General features: G+C 45.9%; 1 protein-coding gene across 1 annotated transcript; it reads left to right on the plus strand.

Moving 5' to 3' along the window:
• The first annotated feature begins 1,302 nt into the window (after nucleotides 1–1,302).
• On the plus strand, nucleotides 1,303–16,144 carry LOC108941771 (caveolae-associated protein 1-like). Its single transcript, XM_018764601.1, has 2 exons — nucleotides 1,303–2,039; nucleotides 14,949–16,144. Exons 1-2 carry the CDS (start codon nucleotides 1,569–1,571, stop codon nucleotides 15,630–15,632), a joined length of 1,155 nt encoding a protein of 384 aa, XP_018620117.1. The 5' UTR covers nucleotides 1,303–1,568; the 3' UTR covers nucleotides 15,633–16,144.
• Nucleotides 16,145–18,205: the final 2,061 nt, after the last annotated feature.

Genomic DNA, 18,205 nt, shown 5'->3' on the forward strand with positions numbered 1-18,205 from the left:
TAAGGTCTGTCTGGAACCAGTAGAAATTCATTTGGAGCTGTTACATTCTCAGTCCCACAGATGCTTTAGAGATGTCCCAGCATTCCGTCAAAAGGACGTGATCCCTTGACACTTCTACAGCTTTGTTTTTGCATCAGTTTGACGTGACATTGTTGCCAGGATAAATAACCAAGTGAAGAATCTGACACTCATGCTGTAATTAGGCACATGTATATATAGCATAAGGAATGAGAAACAAAATCTGCCAGATAAACAAGACTGCTTGTCAAAATGTGTTTATCTGCTGGATTGAGGTTTTTGAGAGTTTTAAAAAATACTCTGGAGTTTGGGGATAAAGCCAGAGAGGAGGCCATCTGGTGGAAACCTGTGGAACAATTTTTTTGTAAAACCCAACTTATTTCTGTTAACTGTTTAAAAATGGAGATGGTTCAGTATATACAGTACTGATTTATCTTGTACTTTGCACCATAGGTTAGCTGTATTGGAATATTTTGTTTTAAACACTTTTTGGTCTAAATGTAGTATTCACAGTAAACACATTGTGTACATTCATTTAAAACCACTTTGGCCTGTGAAGTTTATAAAATCTCTTTGCTATGTTACATGTTGTTTTCCTGCACCTTTCAGATGTTATTATTCCAGTTACATGGACCGGCTTTCAACCCTCTTCCCATCATTGTGTGCTCACATTGTGCAAGTTAAGCACACGTTAATCTTGTGTTACCCGTGGTCCTCTACAAAATGCGGCTTTCTTTTGTAGTTGCACAACAATAGCAATGGTGTTTAGCACCTGATACTGCTAAAATCAGGGCACACCGATTTAGCTGGAACTTTCCCCTTTCCCTCTATGTCAGTGTAGGTTGAGGCAGCAATAATCATTTTAACTCCTTTTGGCCAGTCATATCCTGAAAATGCTCCTGTTTTTATACCATGTCCGTTTTTACTGACTGGTTTGTGTTTCTTAATGTTTTATTCCATTTTTGGTTTTATCTCCACAAGTTATTAATTTAATTTAAATAGACCTTTAGCAGAAGTACTTTTCTCAAATTTGATTGCAGTCAGTGCCTGTGCGTGGCCTTCTTTGTGAAGGACTCTTCATAGCTCTGCAACAGCTATTCTGGAGGGGTGTCTGCCCCCAATCCCCACCCCCCTGACAGGGGCTGGCACTTGAAGCCAGGGCTTTTTATACCCCTAGGTGGAGTCTCCTGCTGACTGGGGAGGGGTTCAGTGCCAAGGGGGTGGATAGGAGAAGGTCCAGGCCAATTTGACAGGGTGTGCTCACCGGCCACTGTGGCATTTGAGTCTTAGCACACATGCTGTAACTCTGAGGGGTTGTCTGTTTCCGTGAGCCAACCAGTGTCCTGGGGCAGAGAGAGGGGAAATAAGGCAGAGAACACGCGAAGTAGACTAGAGAGTGAGAGAGTGAAAGAAAGAAGAAAGAGCGTTAGAGTCGGGTAGCCAGAAGAGAGCATTAATTTTAACAGAAAAGGATCTGCGTGTAGACTTTGGTTGTTCTTGGTTTTAGCGTAGTCCTTCTTGCTAGAGTGTGACTTTTGCATTTGACAGCCATGGTGGACTCAAGCGTGAAGGTGCAGCAGGTTGCCCTCAGTGAGGTATCCGACGATGATGAAGAAGTGGCGCTGGTGACCACGGTGGAGGAAGAAGAAGGGGCTGAGGCATCTACAGGGGTCAGGACAAAGAGTGATGAGCAGGCAAGCGGTGTCGTGGTCTTAGCCCTACTGGACAAGATCATTGGGGTTGTAGATCAAATCCAGCAAACTCAAGGTGGGCTGGAGGCTCGGCAGCAAGACATGGAGCGCTCGGTATCAGGCATTCAGAGCGAGCTGGCTAAGCTCTCCAAGAGCCACGCCGCTACAGCCCACACTGTGGGTAAGATGCTGGATAAGGTGCGCAAGGTCAATGTGAACGTCAAGACGGTGCGTGCCGACCTGGAGAAGCAGGCAGGCCAGATCAAGAAACTGGAGAACAATGAAAATGAACTGCTCAAGAGGCGCAACTTCAAAGTCTTGATCTATCAGGTACGGCAGGACTGTGTGATTTGGAAAGAGGCAGTGGCTAACTGGTTATGGTTGACACCCCAAAACTCTGTTGAACAAGAGGTCTAAGAGTACTATGCCTCCACTGCTGAATACCAGGTAATTGAGGAATGTTACATGGTTGAAGGTATATTATTGTGAAGGATGCATGTTTAGTATTGCAAGACAATGGACTGCAGGCAGAATTCACATACTGATCTCCTCAGGCATTCAAGGATGCTTCCTGCTCAACTGTGTTTACTGTATAGCAACGTTTCTGGTTGTAGAAGCTCCAGTATTGGCTTTATTCTTCAAGATGGCTGGACTGAAAAGCCTTGTGTGGTGTCTTGAGAACACGTGATCCATTGAAGTACTGTGCTTCTAAGAGGCTGAAGGGCTTCAGGCATTTCTCATTGGTTCCTCCGTCAACGGTTTGCAGATCCTCACACTTGTTTGCTTGCTGTCCCTGCCTGAGGGTTATTCAGTTACTGGGGAATGACCCTTTGCATTACTAGTGCAAGAAGAAAAGGCCAGGAGGGGAATGCACCCAGTCCAGGATTTTTGAAATAGGCTGAGGGTTTGGTGGCATTTGTCAAAGTTTTAGTCAAGCAAGGATCGATCTTGAGAAGTGAGGGTTTCAGTGGGCAAGTGACAGATGTGGCTCTATGCTCTGTTTGATTCTAAATCTGCTTTGTCTGATTTATGCAACCACCGCATTGCATAATTTCAATTGTCTTTGAACAAAGCTGTTAAAAAAGAAAATTTACAATGACCTTGCCTTTAGGATATGTGTTACACTTGGTGTGGAAGGGGCATGGCTGATGTTGGTCGTTATCGCTATATTGTGTTGTATAAAACTGAATTTATACCGCCAGTGGAATTTCAAGCCATTTAGGTGAATTTTATATGCGTTACTAACCCTTGTTTCCTGTACTCAATTTAGTTTCTTCTTATATCATCACTTCTTAATTTCTTGCAGCTGTTGTTCATTTGTTCTGTTCTACTTTTGGGCAACGATTTGTTTGTCAACAAGGGGCCTCATGTCCTTTCGCATCACTGGTTATAACCTGGAATGTTCTGCAATCACCAGTACCAGATCTCTATTGCAATGCCTCCTCGGGGGGAGAGGCAATTTTGTCGCTCGACATCTGTTTGGACAATGAATGTGTTGTGTAGGACTCTGATTAATTACTTTGGTGCTGTTACTCAAGTACTAAACCCTATCTTATAAGTTCAGTTTATATACAGAATACAGTACATCCAAGTTATCTCTGACAGAAATATGTCAAATGCTGTAGTCACTCTCTTGAATCTGGACGAAACTCAAAATTAAGAAGCAGGTGATTTATTTGAAAAAGAAGCCCAATAGTTAATGGTCCTCTAGTCCGGTCTTTTTTTTTAAGCCCTTTCCCCCTGCACTCTGACAATCTGCTTCAACAGAGCATGGAGTGGGGTAAATTAATGATGACCTGGTTCTTATACACATGCTGGGAAAATGGTGATCTTTCATGGACGTGCTGAAATACAGGGTGTGTCGCCGTAAAGTCTGGGTTCTGTAGCAGCAGTTTCCCGTCAGTTTTGCAGAAGATACGGTACTTTTGCGGCAGAGTAGACAATTTGATTACATGCAGACTAGGTGTGTTTCGACAGGGCAGCACCATCCAACACTAAGACTCCCACGATGCTGTGGGTCTTCTCGGCTGCTCTATTTATTGCCCAGGCCAGCGTGGTGTCGGGTTAAATGACACCAGTGGAGCACCCAGCCAATGATACGCTCAGAAATGCACTCTAGATGGGAATCGGGTTTCGCGGTCCGGTCCGTTGTGGCTACCGGCCTGATACTCACAGCTCGAGCTCATTGCGGAGAAGTCCATTGGCCAACGCAGACTGACAGAAAAGCAAACAGTTGGACGGGGTGTAGAGTGTCTGGGTGGCGTAATCGCTGGAGCTATTGTGAGCATCTGAAAGCCCGATTACAACAAACTGGAGCTGGGGATCAGAGAAGGCTACCATATCAACCACATTTTAAATATGGGTTAACAATAACCGTAGAAAATTTTCACACATATTAAAAATATACTTCATTCAGCGTCGGCTTCGTAAATGTAGATAATGTGGAGCGGATAGAATACAACGAGTCACTGAGTCGTCTCACTAATAAAGAGGGAGAGAGGGATGACTTACTGAGAGAAACGGCATCTGTTTTTGCTGTTGCACAGGATGTTCTTGGTGACACCTGGTGGGTGTTGTAGTTGCGAGACACGAGCTGTTGGCCTTCAACTCCAAACAGCTGTCACCACAACGGCCATTCCTTTGATCATTTTATCCCGTATTTATCGCCAGTTCTTTTGTATACTATGCTATTCTCTATTACCTTTCTTGTCCAAAGTGACTTATACTTTTACCTGTCTGTAGTGTTGCAAAGTTTACAGTAGCAATCCAAGTAGAGTACCTTTGCTCAAGCGTGCAACAGTAGGACATCTCCTCTGGAGACTCGAACTGCCAAATTTCAGGTTACGTGTGTCTTTAACAGGAACTGTATCATGTGCTGTTCATAAATGCCTCCCAAACGACTGCCTTGGCATCTTTTCAGGGGCACTGACAGCCCGTGACTCTATCATCTTGGGTTGGGATGCCATCAGACACAGATACAGCTCACCGCAGTCAGAGTGTGACTCGTCCTGAGCACGATGAATTGCGACGCCGCACTGATGTGGCACGCTAGGTTCAAGATCGCTCCAGGAGTCTGCACTGGTCAGGGGTGGACAAGCAGAACCTGTGACGCCAAAGAGATACCATGAGCGAACCAAGCCCCCCTCCCCTGACGTCGCAGTGCTGAGGACAGCAGGGCGTGGGCTGTTTAGAGGAGCAGAGTTAGCCCTCTGATTCATGCCCTTGGTATCCCCCCATCACCCACTCTGTCACCCCCTCCCATCACCACACCCTCACTCCCCCTCATCCCGCCCACACTTGGAGTTTGCTGCTACTCTGGCTGATGGTTTAATCATTTCAGCACTGTGCTCCAGCTCCTTTGAAGAATGCTACCCAAGGGATTCGAGGACATGTCCATTTCATTCTTCCGGGAGTGTGGAGCTCTCGAGCACGTCGACGAATTGCGGCGTTTGTAAATAACCTCTTCACATGACCTTTTCTGGTTTTAGTGCTATGCATCGGGCGCCCTACCATCTCTCACTGCAGTGCATGATTGCGTGTTAACGATCTGGTCGAGACTTTATCAACTGCTGCCAGAAGGCGAGATTTACAGTCAGAGTGTCAGATTTCAAAGGCGTGTGTGTTTGTGGTGGGACACGGACATACTCTTTATAAATAGGTTTAAGATCAGCTGCAGAATTTCATGCTATGTGAAAAATGCGTTGTTATATTCCAATTCTGATCAATGCCTTTCTTAAACATTCATTACATATGAGTAAAACATAAGTCGTTGTTTAATTTTATTCAAAGAAGTTACTAGTAGTAACCATAAGAAATTTTATTTGGCCAAGAAATTTCTTAATTGGCATGTTGACATGGAAACCTGCAATGTACAAGAAATTAATTTTAACCCGCATTTGATTTATGGCTGATGCAGTGCATTGGGCTTGACTTTACACTAATCTCTGGTATAAAACTGGTATTTTGCGTTGCAGTCTACCCATAACTAATGAATAAACTCCAATACTAAGCAGGGCCTGTTTGTCCTGCCATAGTACTGTGATCCAGATGTGAGACATTTTCCATAAAACATGCGCTCACTGTCTTTGCTTAGCGACCCAGTGTACCACAGTCAGAGAAGAGTGCTGTGACATGTGCTAGATCAGTGTCATGTCATTTTGTCACCTCAACCTCACAGACCTCAAACTGTTCCTGTATTTACCGTCTGAACGATAACAAATGACAGAATTACGCAATTATTTTTTTGAGCCATTCACCTGAAAGATCGGAAACAACATAATTCTAGAATTCTGATGCTGAGAAATTTGACTGAAAAGGATGCAAACCACCAAGTGCTCCGCACCAGTGGAGCGTATCGGAGTCCTAGGCTGTTGGGCTCACATCAGTGAAGCAGAAAAATGTTAGAAAAGAGGAGTCGTACTGACTATAATGTAGGGGGGAAAACATTAAATCTACGTACATTTACTCACTCCTTGCCCTTTGAAACACTAGCTTCACTAGCTTTTACTACATCCTTGTGTAGAATTGCCACACAGTACCATTTACCATGCATATGTCTGTCTGGTGTCACTTCTTACTTTTTTAGCCAGTAACAGTCCCAGTGTGCAGAGTACAATTCATTTTGTTTTGATTTCCTTTAATCTATTAAACAAATCAAGAAGTCACTGAAGAATGGAATTAACAAGCTGCAGGCCATTTGACACTGTCGCTGTGCGCTTACGTGTGTGTATGTGTGTGCGTGCGTGCGTGCGTGCAGGACTTGGTTAATTTGATTTATGTCGGCACAGTGCATGTCTGAGCCCATATGGAGAAGGAGGCAATGCTAATGCTTATAGCGTGCTCCTGTTGCCATGCTCCTGGAGTCTGAAGCATGTCCCTGTGTCTATTTCAGTTTCCCATATAGCTTATTTAGTGCTCTGGCGAAAGGTGTTAAAATAGTGACTCGTTTGTATTTCTAAACACACGATCATCATGTCTCAGGATATACGTTTCCATCCGTTGTCGAGTAGATTTTGTAGGCTGTTAGGTGCACCTGTCAAAAGGAATCCTTGAAGTAAGTATCAGTCAGGGCTGTGTTCTGTTGTCGACACCCTCTCCGTTGCTTTTATTGTTACGTCCTCTCTGTCTTCCTGTCTGACTGTAAGTCTATCTGTCCTGCTGTCTGTCCATCAATGATTTTTCAGTTACTTGTGATACTGGTGGCAGGACTCTCAGTGACATTTATGTTACCCCTCGGTGAGGACTCCGAAGCAGCCCTCCGAGGAAGGGCGCCGTATAAAAATAACTCAATTGGATTTAATTGAACAGTGGGATTAACTCCAGTTGGTGCCTCTGTGTGAGGGACTCCACAGCTCATCTCTGGCTACTGCACTGTTCTGAGGGCCTCTGAGAAAGGAGAAGGGGAGAACAAGCTGCTGGACTCTGTCTCTAGCCCATTGGGTCTGTTTGCCAGGGCTCTGGGCAAAAGGGATGCTCTATGGGCAAAAGCCCTGGGTGCTGCCAAGGAATGCCCTTCCTCACTGCCAGCTGGTGTCCTGTCTGAAAGGGAGAGGAACTATCACGCACTGGATGGGAACGTGTTGGGATGGAGAGTCCCCACACATTGCCATACCCAAGTTCCTTTGGGGGTTGCACCGAAACCTGCATAAAACCTGAAATTGCTCTTTGATTATAAATACGCTTCTAGGCGCGAGGGTCTGGAATGGCTCCTATATCCCGTTTCATCGAGAGGGACTGAAATTAGCTGCCCAGCGCTCAGGATTGATTGAGTGCAGCCCGAGGGGCTGTGCGTTGCACATTTCATTGTATTTATAACACTCCCACCTTGCAGTCCCAGGTGTGGCCAGCCAGCCCACACCGCATTCTCCCCTGCAGTATTGCAGGGACTCAGTGTACTTGGCACCAGGGCACAGACTCATAAATTATGGCCTGTCAGTGTGGTGTGGGTGCAGGAAGCGGCCTTTGTCTGCAGAATCGGTTCAAACGACACTGCAGTCGCCTTGCGTGGGCTACACTGACAGAGTGCCCTCGAAATCCTGGTAATTGATCTAATAAAATTGTGCAACTTAATGCATTTTAGACATATCAGGGTGAGCCACTAGGAGAGCTACGGTGGGCAGACTCATGAACACGGAGGAATTGTCCTAAATTTGAGATGAGTTGTCAAATGTCACCAAAATTACCATGATATTCCTCTCCTCTTTGTCCGAACTCACCGGAACAGTGACCGCAGTCTTAGACGACCAGTTACAACAGCGTATGATATGGTATGAGAAGGTAAAATATGCTGGTTGTACAGTTTTTGATAACTGAATCCTAATGTGCAATAAAATACAGATTTAAAATTAACTGGGTCATTTTTTCTTTCCTTTGCCCGTTTCCAAGAACAAATCGCCCTGCAGGGGACTCTCTCTGTTAGTTACAGTAGTAAAACATCCACCCAGGTGGTCTCTCCGCTACTTTTCGCACAGTGAATGGTGAATTGGGTCACGGAAAGTGCAGCACTTTGTCTTGAGGATTATCCAGATTTGGAACAGCATCACTGCTGCAGGATCATTTGAACAAGTTCCAGGGCAATTTCTTTTCTTGCTGCAGAGCAGCGTGGCGGCCAAAGCGAGCTGGCCGGTTGACCGCTCTGCTCTGCGGACACAGCTGTCCACGCAGCTTACTTTCTAATGCAAGGCTTCTAATCCAGTGTCTCATGGAAACATCCTCCCCAGAACAGTTACAGCAAGCAGTACCTCTGTGTACCACATCTTCGGTCAGACACGGTGAGAGAAGGACAGAGCAAAATTTCCCAGCTCAGACCCCACATCTGAACTGACTGTCTACAAATGTACGTTTTCTAGAAACACCATGATCCTACATTACAAGCAGTTATTAATAATGAATACATTTTCCAGTAAGAGATTTTTACAGGTCTTTCCAATATTCAAGAATTTATTCTGCTGCAGGAGACTGAACTGGACACTAAACTGGATTTTTCCATCACCTTTTTAACAGGTCAGTAGATAAAAATAGAAAAATCTCTGTGAACAAATGATCTCAGGCCACATGCAACAGAAAGAATTATATAACCGAAAGGGCGATGGGACGCGGTGGTACTGTAGTGCGAGACAAGCTGGGAAATGGACCTTTAGGCTAATTGAAGCCTAGTCACACTGGAGTCACACTGAATCGCTGATCCCCCTCCTTCCTCAACCTCTCCCCTGTTTCAGGGCACTGAAACCCAGGGGACAAGGGGGAAGGAGGCCAGTCCAGATGTCATTGTGACAACATGTGCTGGGGATGCCTGCTTGCTTCATCACAATTTAAAGGTCACGGGTTACAGCTTAGCAGTGACATACAGTGCTGTCCAACTGAGAAGCGAAACAGCAGAGGGGAGACATGTATAACCTGTAAATAATATGATTCTTTCTTCAGGGCAAAAATCAAACCTTGTTACACATTCATCTTGTATACAGTGTGTATGAGCCATATGTTTTATGGATTATACTCAAATTATACAATTACTGACAATCGCTGTCCTTAACTGCTTGTCCTAATGCAGGGTCCTGGTTGTCTGAAGCCTTTCCTGGAAGCATAGAGCGTGACGTAGGGTACAACCTGGATGGGATGCCAGTCCATCACAGAACAGTCTCTCTCTCTCTCTCTCTCTCTCTCTCTCTCTCTCTCTCTCTCACACGCACACACACACACACACATACATACATACATACATACATACATACAGAGAGTGGGCATTTTAGAGTCACCAGTTACCCTGAAACACATGACTTTGGATTGAGGGTGGAAACTGGAACACTGGAGGAAATTCATTGGCTCATGCAGAGAACATGCAAACTGAACAGCATTCCAACACACGTCCAAATCACAGCCCAGAAACTGTGAGGCACCAGTGCTACCCATGGCATGACCATGCTGCGCAACTGCATAATTAAATGTTAGAAATTAAGGACACAGGGAAATATTAGTGCATTATACAATATTGTTTACCTTTTAGGGAAAATAAAAGGGTGGAGATCACATAGTTGGTACAGATAATTGCTACATCAAGTGCTTTACAGTGGTAATGTAGGCGATGGGACCTTGCCATCTCCTATTATAAGTGTCTGTGAAATCTCTATGGAAAATTGCTAAATTGTTGCTCAAGCAGCTTAGCAAAAGCCTGGGGCTGTGAGGGGGGATCACAGTGAATCATGTACTCACGTCAATGAAAACATTTTTTGCAATTAATGAACCACTTTCATCTCCATAAAACGCGAGCCTGAGACTTCATGCAAAGCAGTGTTTTTTTTTCTACAACCCATTAGTGTTAAATGGCAAATAATTTAATGGGTTTAGCATGGATTTCATGAAATCCCTGTGGTGTGCTATTAAACATGGTAATTTGTGCCTGGCCTTTTATATATAAACAACCTAAATTAAACTGCTCAAGTGTTGCATTAACTACTTACCTGGGCTTGACCACTTCACGGGAAAAATATTTAAATTTAGCTTTTCCATAAACTCTCCTTTGGTAGCAAGCATTGTCTTGTCTAGTCTGGACTCCACATAAGCACAGGAGTCTGGATTCAAGCAGAGTAACCAGTCTGGTAGAACCCAGGCACTTGTCAGGCCTCTGTGTGTCTGGTAGAGGACTGGCTGTGAAAAAATGCTCAGACCAACAGCCAACCACTTTCACGGCCAGCTGGTAGTGAAGAGGGACAGTTGGTTCCATTGTGTTGGACAGGCCTGATGGTGTTTCACTCTCCAGTTGTCACTCGTTGTCAGTGAGGTGCATTGAACCAAGGGTGCAGTAAAGTGCTCATCCTCAAACGTGGCCCAACCAGGGTTTGCGTCGGAGAACTTGGACAGCGTCACCCTTCCTGTGTTACGCCTGCCCTCTCGGACAGCATGAGCTCTATAAACCAGCGTTGCCACTGACAGCTCAGTCAGAGTGTTTTCAGCACAGTGTAGGTTAGTGTGAGTGCTTGGTTGGGGAGACAAGAGGTGTTTGAAATGTGGTTGGCAGCTGGTTGCTTTGAAAGACCTGCCTGTTGGGGAGGCAGCGGAGGCACTGTCTGTGAAATCAAAGAAAACATACTTGTACAATGAACATGTTACTTTCACCTCCTTAAAACACAAGCTCAGAAGTACATGAAAACATATTCTTTGATTGGTGTTGAGCGGCATTATGGGTTTTTTGGCTGTGAATATCTTAAAATTGCTGACGTTATGTTAGTTGGCCTGCCGCCTATCTTTTCCTCACAGCTTTTCTTTCAGATTAAATTTAAATTAAGTGTGTCCCTCCATCCGTATCTCAGCATTCTCGTTGTTCAATTCATGCCTCCGCGTTGCTTTGTTTAGAGCACATGCTTGGTTGGGATGGGCTTCGCAACCTTCTCGCACAGTTCATTGGGTCCACCACCATGTCCTCCTGTTGTTTTGCAATGATTGTTGCCACGGAGACAGGGCTCGGTGTAGAGCTGGGTGTGGGGGACAACAGCAAAATGTGAAGGTGGCTGGGAGCCAGGGTGGGGCTGGCATCCAGCGAGGAGCGGAGAAGGCGGTCCAGAAATAAACGGCAGCGAACCCTGCCGACACGCAGTGCCACATTAGGAAAAGTGTCGGTTTTTACGGCGGGTTCCATTTGTCGGAAGGCCGATAAGGCTGGCAGCCGCATGCAAACTGCGTGAAAGTGTCCAGAATAAACCGGGGAGGGTAAAACAGACCTCCAGAGAGTGCCTGGTACAGTTGTAGAAGTAACAGCTGTGCAGACCTCACACCTCATGTGTTTGCGCTTTGTGGGCCACGTTCTGGTCCGCCACTCCTCGGCCCAACACCGAACAGAAACAGAAAGACGCCCTTTACGATTACGAGTTATCTGTTACCTTGCTGAAACTTTTTGTTTTTTCTGTGTGCTTTGTGGGGGTCAGATTAAACTGATGATCCAGGGTCAACGATAAATTAGCTTCACGTATCCTGAATTCTGCTGAAGTGTCATAACATATCCCTTCACTGCAGGATTTCAAGGTACTGTGGACATATTTACTCTGTCGGCTATCTGGAGATTTACTGTGTGATCAGTGACAGACAGTTATTCCACATTTAACTGGAAAAGGTCTGCTTTTCCTCGTGAAGCATCTTACATTACAAGAACTATCGAAGAAATGAAGACATTTAAAACTGTAAGCTGTAAGTAAATCTCTGGCTGATGTCATCCGCAATCCATACTGTGCAAAGCTGCTTACCAGATATTGAAAGAGCAGCGGAGATGAAGCAGGAGATGATGTCCAGACAGACGAGACACTCTTAAGTGCCTCGTAATGTCGCCCAGAGCACCACGGGGAATTGTTTATCCCTGAAAAAGGCTGTGTGTGTTTTTTTTCTTTTTCCTCAAAGTGAAAAGTAAGAATAGCATCTAAACAGAAAGCTTTTGCCCTTTTCACCCCACATCCTTCGGCCACCCACACGTGCTGATGGACCTCTCAGCTCTGGTCTTGAGCTCAGCTCCTCTGCAGTCATGAGCAACATTTGCAGTTTAGGTTTATGCTGCCATGATGAAAAGTAAGAGCACATCCCTCCCATTAATATTTATTTATCTGAGGCTTTTCTCCAATCTTACAGCTTTCATACAAAGCTACTCACAGTTATTTACCCATTTATGCAGCTGGGTCACTTTCTTAACATAAGCTGTTGAGGTAAGGACTGTACTTGATCGAGGGTACTACAGCTGGGACTTGTACCGTGACACCTTTAATAGCGAGGCAGTATCTCCGATCACTGCGCTGCCTGCTGCACCCCAAATGTGTACAGAGTTACATGTACACGGTCATGTTTACTTTTCCAATGCATGTGTTTTTCAGTGCCTGGGAAGTTGTTGTATCAGTCGCCACATTTCCAACTGGAAATCCCGGAACTCCTCTCCGTTTACTGGCCAGGCTTTGTTCCTGAAGTGGAGCTCAGTCTCTATTAATGGAGGCACGTGGACTTGCCAGTAAGCTCCTGCGGGAAATGGGCTTTTCCGTAAAAAGCATCCCGCTGAAATCAAACAAGTGTCACAGCGTGTCAGGCAGTAGCAAACACTGCACAGAAGCACATCTGATAGAAGCAAGATATTTCCAGAAACAGGAGTGTAATCAGCTGGCGCAAACAGCGGGCAAAAAATGTGCTTATCATACACAAACATGGTAATCTGTCAGTATCTGTCCAGCAGCAGCCTCGCGGAGATCTAACACATCTGTGTCACACTCGCGAGCGCTGACTCCACATCCTCCGTCGCCGTGGAGCCCTCGCGTTGCCGGGAGCTTAGTGGGTTAGCGGGAATTCCAGAAGCAGAGTGGTCCAGGGAGGAGTGCAGTTCCTCTGCCTGCCACCCACAACGCTTGGAGATCCTTCCACGTGGGGGTGGCACCGACAGAAACAGGAATGAATAGTTTTTAAATGTGACCCACCGTGTCTGTGAAAAGCTTGACTGCAATTAAAACATGTTTACAGTCACACCACTTTTGTGAGTAGTAGGAAGATGTGCCAGTGCAATGTGGTATATGTGGGGAAAATGAAGATTCACACTGATACAGTCACCCTAATTGTATCAGGAGTGCAAATCTCATCATCGTGTCGCTTCCCTTGGTCTATGGCTTCTGTCAGCGGCACGAGTTAACGTCAGGCGCTTCTTCTTCTCCTCGCTGCCAGAACATATTGTATGAAAGTATATGTATTTACAAGTTGCGTCAAGGTGGTGCCATGTTTTTTCGTGGTTCTTTAGAGGTAGAACAAAGCTGCATGCATGCATGTAACGTAAATATAAATATTTTTCGTTATCCATTGAATTACAGTCAGGCTTATTACGGCACATAAGCAAGAAAGACCATGCATTTTTTATTACAATATTTTTCATCTGCACACTTATGTACACCCCTGTACACTTTGCACTGAGCTGTATGTTCATATCTTGTCCACTAGAGGGAGTATCAATTTTTTTCTTTATACGTTATGTAGCGTGTGGTGGTGTGGCGGGCTCAGCTGGTGCCTGCTGTGTGGTTGGTCTGGGGTTTGAGCCCTGGTTGGGGTGCCTTGTGATGGACTGGCGTCCCATCCTGGGTGTGTCCCCTCCCCCTTCGGCCTTGCTCCCTGTGTTACCGGGTTAGGCTCTGGCTCGGCGTGACCCCACTTGGGATGGATGGATGGATGGATGGGAGGCCTTATATTTTATTCAGATGGGCTACATGAATTCAGTTTTGCAACCTGGATTTGACAGCAGTGACTTTTTCAGGAAACAAGCACTTACAGTCAGAGATTCCAGGAATAACAACCCGAGTTCTTTTGGGTTATACTGGTCTTTTCAAAAGTCTAAGGGGGTGCGGTGGCGCAGTGGTGCAGTGGGTTGGACTGGGTCCTCCTCCCTGGTGGGTCTGGGGTCTGAGTCCCGCTTGGGGTGCCTTGCGGCGGGCTGGTGTCCTATCCTGGGTGTGTCCCCTCCCCCTCCGGCCTTACGCCCTGTGTTGCCGGGTAGGCTCCGGTTCCCCGCGACCCCGTATGGGACAAGCGGTTCTGAAAATGTGTGTGTGTGTAAGAATTAGACTGAAACTCTGAAGTCCTTTCATGTAGCTTTTCTAATGCTAATGTGGCCTCAGCTCATAGGGGAATGTATAGCCTGCTGCACCAACTGTTGTTCACATAAACACACAGTCCTCCTCCTCCTCTGCTCTTCCCAGAGTTCCTCATTCGATCTGCTTCTGACCTCGTCCATCTTCTTGATAATAGGCCTGCGCTACCTCGCTGGTGGGATAGCAATTCCGATGGGCTCTGAGGGGCGTAGGATCTCCGAGGGGATGAAGGTGGTGTCAAATCTGAAGCTGGAGCTGGTGAGGAACAGGCTCGGAAGCGCTGGTCTGTACGAGCTGGCCTGTAGCCGAGCACGTGGCCTGGCTTGCGCCCCCCCTTCTGTTTCCTCTCCCTCCCCCACCCGCGCTGCCTTGCTGGTGGGATTTAAGTTCCGAAGGGCTCTGGGGGGCGTAGGGTCTCCGAGGGGATGAAAGTGGTGTCTCTGGTGAAAAGTAACTCAGATCGGTAATATGGGGCGTCAGGAGTATTGGTAAATCGGTAATATCCACTGAAAGCTATTGCTGTTCTGAGGGCCCAATGAACTGCTGCGTCTGCACATGCTGCCATCTTGCCCTCCCCCCATATCAGCACCCTTTAGGTGTACAAAGCTGAGATCTTAATGCATTTGTTGTTTATTTTCTGGTTCTACAGGATGTGAAGACTTCTCCAAAGGTGGATGACTCGCAGCCCAAGGAGGGTGCCGAGGGTGCCGAGGTCGCCGAGGTCGAGGGCAAGCTGGGCCCCGAGGAAGGTGCCGAGGAGCCCTGTGACGGTGTCTCATCTGATGAGGAGGTGGTGATCGAGGAGATAATCGAGGAGTCGCGGGCCGAACGCATCAAGCGAAGCGGCTTGCAGCGCATGGACGACATCAAGAAGGCCTTTTCCAAGGAGAAGATGGAAAAGACACGCCAACGGACCCGAGAGAAAATGGAGAAAACGCGCCAGCGGACCCGGGAGAACATCGAGAAGACAAAGCACACTCTGGAGAAGAAGATGAGCAAGCTGAGCACACGTGTGGCCACCAAGGCTGATCGCAAGGAGAAGATGAAGTCGTCTCGGGAAAAGGGGAAGAAATCCCGGGCTCGCTCCAAGACATACGTCTACCGTGTGCCACCCTTCACCTTCCACGTGAAGAAGATTCGGGAGGGGGCGCCGGAGGTGCACAACCCTGAGGAGGAAGAGGAGGAGGAAGAGGAGCCAGTCGAGGCCGAGGAGGGCGCCGATTCCACAGAGCTCCTGGGCAAGGGAGGCACCGACGTTCAGGCCCTGATCGATGTGGCCGAGGACTCAAAGCTGGTGCTGGTGGAGCAGGACGGTCGGGGGGAGCGCAAGTAGCGCAGGGGACTGTGCTGGAGCCCAGGGGTGGGTGGAGAGGGGGTGTGGGGGGGCATCAGTGTGTGAAGAGAGGGAACAGGCTCAGTTTGGCTTACCTTTGCGCATCGTCTGCGTTTCCCCCATTATTAACCATCCTTCTGAGTGACGGTGCTGGGACTGTTACACAGGAAAGTAAATCCAGTACTTCTCTTTGCCTACTACGTGAATTTGTTTTTTTATGCTTCTTCATTTTATTCTATTCTCTTTTTCTTTTGGGCAAAACCAATTCCCCTGTGTTTTATGCGTCATCACTCTGCTTTTCGATACGGTGGTTTCAGTATGTGGATATTAGGAGGAAAGTAAGGAGGTACTCATTTTGAAATTGTAATGTGTAACGCACTGCGTGTCAGTAATTTCAGTTGTGAGACTCGCTCTGGAAACTGTGAGGGCAGCGGCGTCACTAGGGGCAGTGTGGGGGGTGACACCAAAATGACTGTCTATAAAATTTTTGTGCAGCGTTTCAGCAGAAATGTTTTTTTTTTTTTTTTTTTTTTAATAAAAAATATCCCTGTAGTTAATTATAAGAAGAAAAACATTGTCCGGAAGCCCATCTTTCATGTATCAATATACCTACTTGCTAATTTACTTTTTGAACTTCTAATGCGCTCCACTCAGAACTCTCATTGTTACCCAATTGCAGTGACGCTTCGAATCACGTGGTTTCGCTCTTTTTTTCGTTGCTGCTCGTGTTTTTAGTCGCTGATTTTGTCACATTTTCTGGCGTTTTAGCTACAATATTGTGGGAATTAGTATTTGTGAACCTATATCAATAACGTTAAAATAAACATAATTTTGATGTTGTTCTTAAACGTTTTTACTTCAAATTCTATTGTTTTCTTACCAAATTTTCACTATAATCACATGAAACTACGTAAATGTAAATACATTTAGGCTGTGCGTATGATATTGTAATTTAAAGGTGTAATTATAATTTTGCTACTTGTTTATGTCACTACTATTGCCATTACATTCGGTGATATAGGGGAATTACGATTTACAAGTAACATTAGTACAAAAAACATGACACCATGAGTTACCGCACTGGGTGACACCAACCCTAGTGACGCCACCGTGTGAGGGTTTTTGACAACTCATTCTCACGTTAAAAGTAGACTTCCTCTTAAAGTCTGTGTGCAGTCTGGGAGGTCCATATGTGAACAGGGGTACCTAAACATAGATCCAGAAGAAAGAGTCAGAAGACACTGTAGTGTTTGTATGAGTATCAACATAACTGTACATATTTTAGTGGCTACTTATTTACGCATGCACACTTAATGTGCAGTTATTTCAGAATTTATTAAATGATGATATCCTCCTGAGACCTAGGGAAAAAAAGGCATTTCGATTAATTTCAAGGGTTTCTAGGAAGTTGTCCAAGTCCCAGCGCCAAACGTGGTACCATTTGAAAGCGTAGAATGCCCTCTGTACGGCGCACCCGGACTCAGCGTTGCAGCATATGCGGCTGGGCCGACACACTTCAAAAATACACGTGGTATATACTCTATGTATGCGCAGTGGACAACATTTATTGTTTGGATTTGAGGAAGACAAATACAATATAGATTGTACTCGGTATTTGTTCCATATCCGCTCATAAGGTTTCTGTGGCTTTAGACCGAAGAATGAGAAAAGTAAGAGAAGTTAAAGAAGAGATGACAGATGAGGGACAGCTGCCTTGCGTGTTTCTGTTGAACACCACGGGTTCTGCTCGTAGACCAGGCAACCGATGCTCAGCGATGATGACTCTTCATCTTGAAGTGGCCACAAAGAGAATGACTGCAGATTTTGAAAGGGCGAGAAAAGAAATGCTGCAGTAACTTGCCTTCCGTTTTTTTTGTCTGGAACGCTTTTGGTAAACAAGACAAAGTTGGAATTTGTCAAACACAATGTGACATTTGTGTTCCGGCATTGTCCTTTGTTTGCCATTCTGTGCTTCACATGCCATTGTTCACCAGAAATATTCAGTGCATGTTATGACACTTGCTTCTTCCCTCCTTACTTAAATTTTGCACCAAGAGATGAAGCCGCTAATTATCTTCACCAATCTGCAGCAGGATGCCTCAGTGCCAAAGAAGTCCACTACATCACCGGGTTATTTTTAAGCCCTGTCTCTGTGAAACAGGCCGTCCCGCCAACGCAAAGGTGGCCTAGTCTGCAGCTGTTGGAAAAAACACGGTACCTTTTTGATATGAAACGCGGTGCAGAAGAGAATCCTAATTACTGTTGTCTTTATTTAGCGACAGAACAACGTTGACAGAACGTGATGGGAGAATAGTGGGCGTTGCTCAGACTGGCTCGATGACACGTATGAGGAATAAATCTTTATTTAGACTGGATACATGGCAAGGAGAAGATCCAGCCTTGCTATTCGCTGTAGTAGATGCGGGACTCGTGCCAAGCAGGAAGCTGGCATGGGAGAATCGCTCTTCTGATTGGAAAGCACATGCGATCAACAATGCAGGACTTCTTGTAAGTTCCACTGTTGCTTGCCTTTTTTTTTTTTTTTTTGTTTAATATTTCACTTCCTCCTCTCG

This window comes from Scleropages formosus, chromosome 8 (assembly GCF_900964775.1).
Source record: "Scleropages formosus chromosome 8, fSclFor1.1, whole genome shotgun sequence".
NCBI lineage: Eukaryota > Metazoa > Chordata > Actinopteri > Osteoglossiformes > Osteoglossidae > Scleropages > Scleropages formosus.

Coding starts and splice junctions, on each gene's coding strand:
- LOC108941771 (XM_018764601.1), top strand. CDS start 1,569: ATGGTGGACTCAAGCGTGAAGGTGCAGCAGGTTGCCCTCAGTGAGGTA. Junction 2,040..14,948: donor TCAAAGTCTTGATCTATCAG/GTACGGCAGGAC, acceptor CTGGTTCTACAG/GATGTGAAGACTTCTCCAAA.